This window comes from Glycine max, chromosome 11 (assembly GCF_000004515.6).
Source record: "Glycine max cultivar Williams 82 chromosome 11, Glycine_max_v4.0, whole genome shotgun sequence".
Taxonomy (NCBI): Eukaryota; Viridiplantae; Streptophyta; class Magnoliopsida; order Fabales; family Fabaceae; genus Glycine; species Glycine max.
In genome coordinates this window covers 269,056-279,256 of record NC_038247.2, presented here as the reverse complement: position 1 = coordinate 279,256, position 10,201 = coordinate 269,056, and the positions used below count along the sequence as shown (strand labels likewise).

General features: G+C 33.3%; 2 protein-coding genes across 3 annotated transcripts; one reads left to right on the top strand and one right to left on the bottom strand.

Annotated features, from left to right (window-relative positions):
• Positions 1-4,945: 4,945 nt before the first annotated feature.
• LOC100306685 (uncharacterized) lies at positions 4,946-6,920 on the bottom strand. The gene is made up of 2 exons (NM_001251787.3): positions 6,706-6,920; positions 4,946-5,813 (listed from the first exon to the last, which is right to left on the bottom strand). The coding sequence occupies exons 1-2, from the start codon at positions 6,794-6,796 to the stop codon at positions 5,293-5,295; spliced, it is 612 nt and encodes a 203-aa protein (NP_001238716.2). The 5' UTR covers positions 6,797-6,920; the 3' UTR covers positions 4,946-5,292.
• Positions 6,921-7,785: 865 nt separating this feature from the next.
• Positions 7,786-9,910, top strand: LOC100798674 (40S ribosomal protein S15a-1). 2 transcript variants are annotated; one of them, XM_014763717.3, is made up of 5 exons: positions 7,786-7,938; positions 8,142-8,282; positions 8,384-8,544; positions 9,374-9,490; positions 9,654-9,910. In XM_014763717.3, the coding sequence occupies exons 2-4, from the start codon at positions 8,150-8,152 to the stop codon at positions 9,470-9,472; spliced, it is 393 nt and encodes a 130-aa protein (XP_014619203.1). In that variant the 5' UTR covers positions 7,786-7,938; positions 8,142-8,149; the 3' UTR covers positions 9,473-9,490; positions 9,654-9,910. The 2 variants fall into 2 exon arrangements, with proteins under 2 accessions (XP_014619203.1, XP_003539019.1); XM_003538971.5 differs by lacking the exon at positions 9,654-9,910 and having other exon boundaries at positions 9,374-9,647.
• Positions 9,911-10,201: the final 291 nt, after the last annotated feature.

The following is a 10,201-nucleotide window of genomic DNA, read 5'->3' as shown; positions in this document are numbered from 1 at the left end:
TATTTTTACAATATTAAGGTGGTTTAATTTTTCTATTTTTCTTTGATGTGGGACTCATAACACTAGAGAATAGAGATATACCCCTTGAAATACGTATATAGTGTATTTTATATTTTGGGTCTATGAAGCAACACTTCACATAACTCAACATCTTATCGCAATTTTTTCTCTTTTATTTCTATTTCTCTCCTTTTATATATAATGTTTTTTCTAAAAAATATTTTAAAAAATCAACTTTTCCTTCCTAAGCTAATTAATATTCTTGCACGCCTGCCCATTTTTCAACTGTCCTCTCGTGGGTACCCTTCGGACTCACTCTTGTGTCAACTTTATTGTATAATCTAATATTTTGTATCCCTTTGTTATTTAATTTATACAAATGTAATATTTTATTTTTTTATCAACAAAAAAATATTAATCGAGAGCTAGAGGTCAAAGAAAATGGGATGATATATTATTATGATAATTGAGAAAATTTTGTATAAGATAAAAAAAAATACAGGATCACTTATGTTCAAGAAGTGTAAATCAATTTGTTAAAGAGAAAGTGTTGGTACATTTTTTCTCATTTAATAGTGAGATATACATTCATATTTTGATTAGAAATTAAACATCGCCGAAACACTTAAAAGTTACATTTAAGTTTTATTCCTGGTAAATCAAAAGTATATGTGGTGGTGATTTTGATGCCTCCGCGTACAAGCAAGTAAGTGATCCACATTCTCTTTCCTTGCTTTCAGATTTCATTAAGGACTTTGAGCGTGTTGAAGAATAGTGGCCCAAATCTGTTTAATCCACGAGAAGAAACAACGGTTAAATATTTGCAATGAGAGCCGTGAGAGTAGCAAGCACAAAGAGGCTCCGATCCTTTCAATGGTTTTGCTTGTCCAAAAAGAACTTCGATGTATTTGACAATATATTGCAAAATGGTATTGTCATAACAAATAGATTTTTTTGGCGTGAAAGGAGGTGGGGTCAGAGATGCCAAACAAAAGAGTATATTCACGAGAATCGACACATTCTTCAAAATTTGGAGGCATAATTGACAATCTATTATTTTATTTCATTTCTTAGCATTATGTTGGTCTTAACGGTCCCATGTATGCTTTAGACCATATTCACAAGATTTTGTGATGATTCCTCGACGTGTCTGTTTTCTTTCTTCTTTTTTCCGTCTCTGTCTGTCATGGGATTGGTGGATGAACAACTTTTTAATATACATAATTTTCGGCCCCGGTATTGAAAGGAATTATAAAGCAATATGAACTGTTTTATAGAGATGTTTCCAAAACGACCAAGTTTCAAACTTATGCAAGAATATTTCATAAACGCCAAGAATCTTATGGGGTGAATTCATTGTACAAATTTGAAGATCTCCTAATTGATTTGAATGCTACTGACGGTGAAACCACTGGATGGGGTGAACCTTTTAGAATTTATAGTCGAGCTTTTTGTAGAAAGTGACACTTTTTTTCCATCTTCTTTCATGTTGGTTTCTCTCACCCTATCTACGAAATGATATTAATTTGCATGCATATTTTCTATATCAGGTTGATCCCCCAGAATCTAGGTCTTTCACATTATGCTACCAAGACGCGTCCCCCTCTAGCAACACAAACATCTTATCATTCACTTAGTCCTTTCTTATAATTCAAAATTCAGTCCCATGTTCCTAATTTTTTTCTTTTCCTTTTCATCCTGTTCTTTCATTGTTGGGGGTCCCGCTGATAACTTTGATCAACACTGTGATTTAAAAGATATCAAGGAAAAGTGTCGCTTTTGTAATTTCTTTGACCAAAACACTAATTTCAAAAGAGAGCAAATAAAAGATCCGAATAGATCGACTTGATTAATTCTAGGGAACAAAAAGAATTACTGGAGATTTATTTAAGGAAAATCAAGGCAAGCAAAATCTAATAACCCAAATTAAGCTTAATTTGGGAAGCACGGAGACAAAACTGGGTAACCCGTAGGTAACATATGGCAATGTAAACAGATCCTTGCCCCTTCACTACCCACATTAATCATTTTCTTCTTTGACGTCAGAAATAAAACAGTGAGAATGAAAGCAACCAGTACCTAAGAGGGTCAATAAAGTTGTCAATTTCTGTTTGAAACAGTTTAATTGGTTTACAGAAATGTGACACATAACAGTTCAAATGCATAAGTAGAATGAAGCTAATGGGCCGTCAATCGATTGCATTCAAAGTCCAAATTTGAATTTAAATGGAACCACATTCCCGTATCATTTAGATAAAATAAAAATGTATGAAAATATTATATCATTTAGATTTGGGGATGTCAAAGATTAAATTCCTAACTATTTGACTATAAGAGAGGTTCTGATTAATGTCAAGCACCTATTACCTGCCTATTATTCCTAAAAGGCTAAAACTTAAAGCTATTGAATGAAATTATATGAATGCTATATATCTCTTACAACGCCGACTATATTAAAGGTAAAATTAGATCTATATCGATATCCTACGTTCTATAGTGCTTCAATTGTACCTCCTGAGAATACTCACTAGTCATGACTCTATGAAGGCTTTCCAGTGGGCTGTGGCAATCTCTATCACAGTGTTTGTAACAACACTCCATAAGACCATATATAGCAGAGCGGAAAATAACAACTCAGCAGAATATATCAAGGATCAACTCTTACATAGCTTAAGATCTTCAGACTTAAGAATTGTTTATATCTAACATGACTATTTCTTCATGTTTAAAGATAGGTTCGAAGACCATTCAGATAAATCTATCAATATACAAACACCAAACTGAACTTTAAGAAATTATTAAAACAGTAGTCCTTGCGTTCATGATTTAAATAAGATTAATAAAAATATAACTGAATGTGCAATTTACACTTTAAAAGAACCCTAACTATTAGACATGAAGAAGAAGTCATGAATAATGCTGATTTTTCCTTTATTGACATGGTTTTTTCATACTCAAGGAAAAGATAGAAATGAAAAATAAAGAATATGACAGGGGTAATAAGTGATGTCATACAAACAGAGGGGAAAAAATGTTGTATATTCTTTGCACATACATAAGATGCACGAACTTTGAAATAAAAGAAAAAAAAGAAGAAGAAAGTGATAACAAAAGAAAAACATAAATAGGTATAAGATGTGTGTGGAACTTACGGTACAAAAATTCAAGATTAAACAATAATAATAATAATATCTTTTAATAATATATTAAATTAAATTATAGGCAAGTGACATCAGGAAGGAAATACTAATTTAGAATAAGAAAGAATATGAATTAATTAAAGATAAAAATATCTTCTAATAAAACATTAAATTAAAAATAAAAATATTACAAAAAGATCCCTACAATTTAATTTAAAAAAATGAAAAATTAAACTAAACTATCTAATATAAGTCACATGACACATACGTATGATTGAATAATACACCGTTGCACCCGAAGTAGTAGTCTACAATTCGAATCAGGATCTACTTTTGAAATGGTTAGTCATCTAAACTCTTTTAGAAAAATTACGTTAGATAGATCGAATAGTTCATACATTTTTTACGAAAGGTCATTTAATTTTATGCATGCATTCACGTCGCCATTTATACATACAAACGTTTTATCTCACTGTCACACGTCCGAAAGGAGAGAAAAATAAACTGAAGGCATAAATTGGGTGAAGACTATGACAAATTGGGTTTTATAAACAAAACTAGTAAATGAAGGCATAAATTCGTGCCTTCTACTGTTTCCGCAATTTCAACCTCTTTCTTTTTTCTAAGAATAATTTCAACCTCTTTAAAATGATTAGTCTAAGTGATTTTTATGGTTAAGTATTAGCCAGCGGATAAAACTTGATATGCCCTAAAGAGTCTGAATGTTGAATTCCTACTTCCTAGCGTCCTCCTCCTGCGATATTATGTCAACTTGTCAAGCAAACATTTAAAAGTTAAAACACTAGCGTGGGTAACCCGTACAACGCATGGGTGAATATTTTTGGATTGTTAAACATAGCCATACTTGTGGGAGTTGAGAGTTCCTCCTAGTTTCTTTAACAGATCATGACGGGAAATGACAGTAACAAAATTGGGTAGCTCTTATCAAATCAAAAGCTGGAACTTTAAATTAAAATAGATGATAATTTAGTTCAGATCACAAGCAATGCACGACATAGAGAAAAAAGAATTTAAAAACGAAGAACAAAAATGTGTAAAGATCTCATTTTACACTCCCAAGTGAGAAGACTCGCTTTAAAGGAACCAGATCCATATATTGCATTTGCATACATTTTACTTTAAAAGATATGGCGGGGGGCATGATGGAAGAGAGGAGATGACGACGAAGTTTTAAAGCTAGTAATAAAAGAAAATAGACAGGCATGAAACTCCATTTCAAATTCTAGCTCAGAAAACCCTATTTTTGAGGCATTGCAAAGACTACAAAGATCCACTACTTCCCTATATGTTAGGACTTTTTATAGTAAAAATCATATCAGATGTCATGGATGTCAACTTGGTAGCCTTGGAGGAGCAGTGGAGCACCATTGCACCACCACAAATGTAATCAACTTAACCTGTGTTAGTCCAAGCCTTTGAAATTGTCCATACTTCATGGCAGGAGGCAGGACACTCAAAACTGCTATAGAATTCCTAGTGTAGGACTAACGTAAAGGTGTTTCAAGTTTTGATTATGTTTATGCCTCTACCAGTTGGGACTAGTATTTTGCATTGCCATGCTAATGGTAGTAGTAATCGGATTAGATGAGAGTCTTCAAGATGGAAAAAATGTTTACCAGTCCAACAGTCTACATGGATATGAATATCAACCAGTTTACAGTATTTTGTCGAATTTTAAACACCTTTGAACTAAATTAAATGGTTTTGGCATGGCACACTAAGCAGCCTCAATATCAAATAAGCAACATAATTTCCATTTTGAAATTAAAGTACTAGTGTGCTGTCATCAATGCTACAATTTATTGCCTTCTATTCTGATTTGGCAAAAGTAAAGTATTCAAAAAACAGAAAGAAAAGAAAATGAAACTGTTGGTAATGACAATAGTAAGATAACAACCCTTGAGGAGAAATCCTCTTCCCCTATTCCTCTTCTCTAGCATCCTACAGACACTTGCAATATTGAAACAACACATTGTAACCACAGCCATCTATATTTCACTAGAAAAACAGTTGTCTACATTATTTTCAGTGTTCCTGGGCACGGATTAGTAAGAACTTTATGGAGGTAGCAAGGCCCCCAAATTGAAAATACTAAAACAAAACTAAAATGGGAACAACGGCATCCTCTTGTTCACAACAGGAAAAGATTACTAACTAACAAAAACATTGAGCAGTAAATCGATCCAATTTTAGAAACGAAATTGGCACCACTGTCAGTCTTAGTCTCAGTCTCAGGAACAAAGCTTCCTTCGGGAGTGTTAGTGGTCAGTACGACTACAATCCAGTTATCTTCTGAACCAATACCAATTCCTGTATACTTGGAGTCATTGAGATTACCCGAGTAGAGAGATTGTGTGAAATTTGTAAGGACAACGCTCGAAACCAGGCCAGGAACACAAGCAGGCATTACAATTCCATCCCTCGTGTTAGAAATATTCAATTGACATTTATTCAAAAGGTCTGGGTAGTTGGAGAACTGAGGCTCCGTGCCTGGTACTGTGTTTGCGCCTGTGGTATTCGTACAAGGTTGATTCTTGAACTGGCCAGCAATTTCATCAGCAAAGCAATTCGCATTTTCATTCTTTGTTAGAGATGTCAAGTTTAATGATTCCCTATACTTGTTGATTCCCTGATAAAGATCATCTTCCTCATCTGCAATGGGATATTAAAGTTAGTGCAATCTCAAAATGTGAACTTCAATGAGTGCATGTTTGCAAGGAAAGGAGACATAGGATGATAGGAGGGATTTTTCATGGAACATAGCTAGTCTGCCTTAACTATTTACTATTTGATATATGGTGGGTGCTATGACCACATAGACTCAGATGAAAAGCAGAAAATGGCTAGACAACATATCAAAACACAGTGTGATCTGTAAAGACATTTCACTCATAAGTTGCATTCAAATAAAAATGAGATATAACTCTTTGATTTACAAGTTATATTAATTCCAAAAAATCTGATGCTGTCACTATATGTGAAATAAGTGGAAGAGGACTCTGTCAACAAGATTAATGAAAAATCTGATCACTAGTACATGGAACCCTATGGTATGGTAGTAGACTAGACGATTAGGTTACTCAATGACCGTATTGTCAACATGTTCATACACAAATTTGAAAATAAAAATTAAAATCACTCTGCATTGACGAGCAATAACATTAAGCTATTGAAAATTGAAATTTTGTTATTCAGCAGCTATCAACTCAAATAAGCAGATCTTTGCAAGATTAAAATTTAAAAAATATATATACTATCCCCAGAGATTCGGTGATGTCAGATCAATCGTTCTCCCAAACAGATCTAACTCAGATTTTCCATTGGAAACCGAAGCAAGCACAAGAAGAAAAGGTGAAAAGTAAAGGACAGAAAAAGACTTATTAGCCTGAAAGAAGAAGACTTGATAAGAGTTAAGCACAGCACATCGAGAGAAAGTAATGATATAATAACAGTTTGACGATAACAAGTGAAACCCATTAGAAGGTAAGAAAGACAAAAGTTGCAAATATTATTTGAGAGAGGGTATGAGAATGAGAGTACTGACCATGGTCGTCGCATTTTACTGAGTGATTCGATAAGAGAATGGAAGAAAGGAGAACTGTGAAAAGAAGAGAGAAGTGGAACAACGCCGCCATTCTTTGTAGTTTGAAGGCGCAGAGAGAGAGAGAGAAATGGAAGACTGTAGAGTGACGAAGAAAGCCCTTTTCTTTCTTTAAGTAAAAGCTTACAGCAAATTAAGTAGAACAACCCAACGGCTACGCTTTGAAAAAATTACAACTAATAACTATTAAGTATCATTTTGATCCATGCCACGCAAATACTCTTAGTAAATATCTTTTTTATAAGAAAAATATTAACTACACTTTTTTATATATTTAGCGATATTGTCTTTCAAATACTCTAAAATTCACTAAAAATATTTAGTAATTTCAATCAATTTCCACCAACTAATAATAGAAAAATGTTATATATACAATTTACTTTGCTTTCCTTCCTTCCTTTTAATTTTAGTAATTTTCTTATGGTTTTTTTATCTTTTATTTTTATATTTATGTGCATTTTAGGTTGAAATCTTAGGGAATTTTATCTTGTTTTGCCAACTGCCTGTAAAAAATTCAATCGTCTAGGTGCAGGATTTTAACTGCCTGTAAAAAAATGCAATCCCAACATGATAACGCATATTTGTGTTATAGTTGAAAAGAGCAAGTTATAAAGAGGGGATTCTGAGGGTACGTCTGTTTTATAGTTTCATTTAGTGGGCATTCATTCTAAAACACCGAGAAATAACAAATTGTTACTTTAACGTCCGTTTGAGAGGTGCTGAACAGACAAACAAACACATACTAAATTCAAGGAAAGCGAATGCTAAATAGACAATAATTTATCACCCATTTTTTTCATTTTCTTGTCTGATTTACCTTTCCTTTTGCAATAACTTTCATCTATATATATATAACTTCAGTATATTAATATTGATATGAAATAAAATCATTTTGAATAAATCTCGGTTTAAAAATTATAATTCATTTATTTATATTAGAGACAATTGATTAATTTATTGAATGGGTGCAAAAATAAACCATCAACTCAGACATGTGTCATATTACAAGAAAAAAAAAAAAAGCACGGCCCAAGGTCCATTGAAAACACAGTCCGGCGGGCCCAAAAGCGAACCCGATGAAGAAGGTGTGATATGTATGTTATGCAAAACCCTAAACACATTAAGGTTTGGCTGTAACCCAGAGCTCCTTCGCCTCATCGATAGTTTCAAGTCTCGGTAAGATCTTCTTCCAACTCCGAAACTAGATCCCATTGATTGCTATTCTATTCTTGTCACTGTCGTATACTCCAACCTCCATTTAGATTCTCTTATGCAATTTTATTCCTGCTTTATGTTGTATCATGGAAAATGGTTTTAAGTAGCCGCTGAATGTGGAAATCGTTCGTTATAATTCATATATGCATTTTTGTTTGCTGTAGTTTTGACAATGGTGAGGGTTAGTGTGTTGAATGATGCTCTGAAGAGCATGTACAACGCCGAGAAGCGCGGGAAGCGCCAGGTCATGATTAGGCCATCCTCCAAGGTCATCATAAAATTCCTATTGGTCATGCAGAAGCACGGTATTGATTTGTTATGTAATATGAATTTGGCCTTGAATTGAATATAATAGGAATTGTTTTAGTGTTGTTGGCATGTTTTGTTATGGTGTGGTGCTTTGTAGGGTACATTGGTGAGTTCGAGTATGTTGATGACCACAGGGCTGGGAAAATCGTGGTTGAATTGAATGGGCGGCTGAATAAGTGTGGGGTTATTAGCCCTCGCTTTGATGTTGGTGTCAAAGAGATTGAAGGTTGGACTGCAAGACTACTACCCTCAAGACAGGTAACCTTAAAACCTAACCCTGATCAGTCACACCTTTGCCTTTGTCTTCCATATAGTTACCTCTTTAATTCTTTGCAATACACTACAAAGCATGAGTATTGTGTAAATTTGAAGAAACTACAGCTGTCGTCAGTCTATTTTTCTCCTAAAAAAATTACTTTAAATTGAAGAATATTTTTAAGAAATGTAACAATTAACCACTCCTAAACGTAGCTAACTTTTATTTTAAGCTTTCACTTTAGATACCAATGTATATTTAAGATGGTTAAATTCAACATGTTCATTGTTGCAATCTTTTTTTGTTGGTGTAAGTGTTTCTTCATTTATACATTGGTTATATAATTATAATGGCTCTCTGTAGGTTATAGTGTTTGGCCTGTTTTTTTTTAATCTTTTATCTTTAAAAGTAGTCAATTAGCTTTTGTTCATTAGCAAAAAAGCTACCTTTGTCTTCAAGAGCTTTCTTGAAATTGTGTCTTAAGCTCTCCTTCCAAAGGGAAGAGATGCACCAAAAAAAGTACCTTAAATTTAAAGAATGTCAACCTGTATCTGTATGAGGTATTGTTGTTTCCAGGACAGCAAAATAAGAATATTTCTTCTGTAAATTGAAGTACTTGTAGAATTTGTATAGTAAGTTGTTGAAAATTGGTTTTTGCTTGTTCTTTGATAAAATTTGCTCGTATTGTTTTTAAACTTTGATGTATATTAAGTTGTGTAGATGTGAAATTGCTAACCTATCTGTGATTAAACTTTATGTTGCCGTTATTCTCTTGTATGCATATGGTTTCTCCTGTTTGCCCCTAAACTTTGGTTGCTCAAAATGATGCAGTTTGGGTATATTGTCTTGACAACCTCTGCTGGTATCATGGATCATGAAGAGGCTAGGAGAAAGAATGTTGGTGGTAAAGTGTTGGGTTTCTTCTACTAGGCTTGCTTTTTGTTTGAGGTTCGCTCTGATTAAGTTTGAGATTCTCACTGGTTTTGATGGACCATGCTAGTTTGCTAGCGCCATAAGTATAGATAGCAAGAGTTTTAATTATTTTTTTTGTGCATTTTATTGTTTGTGAAGACGACTTGGTCACATTCTAATCTTTATTTCTTCATCACAGTTTTCTCATAACAAATCGGGTCGGCCAATTTTGTTTAACGGGTATGGACTTAAAATTTGCTGGGCATTAGCGATGTCCGATGCTTGGTGTTTGCCGCATCAGCGGACGGATATTGCATCATGTGCCTGTTTTAAAATTAATTTTGGCCACTGCAAATTGTATTTGGTAAATGTGGTTTCCAAAATTAATTAAGGTGGGTGTATTTGATTTGAGAATGGTGGAAGCCTTTCATTTTTCAATTGCATAGAATTAATTCCTTTTCTGTTTCACATAATTTATTATTTATAAATAAGGTATTTACATATAATTTATTTTTAATTTTTGATGTATTATTAGCCCTAACACAATCTTTTACTCAAGTCCAAATAAAGCAAAGTAGCTTTCACACCAAAACTTGGTCAGCCAAATCCATCCTCTTTTATTTTTATTTTTATATGCTATCCTTTTACTTATTGATATGTAAGTCAATCCTCTTTATTTGCAGAGTAAATAATTCATTATTATTTCTCCTCCTTTCACAAAAATGCAGTTAATAGATCCATGTGATT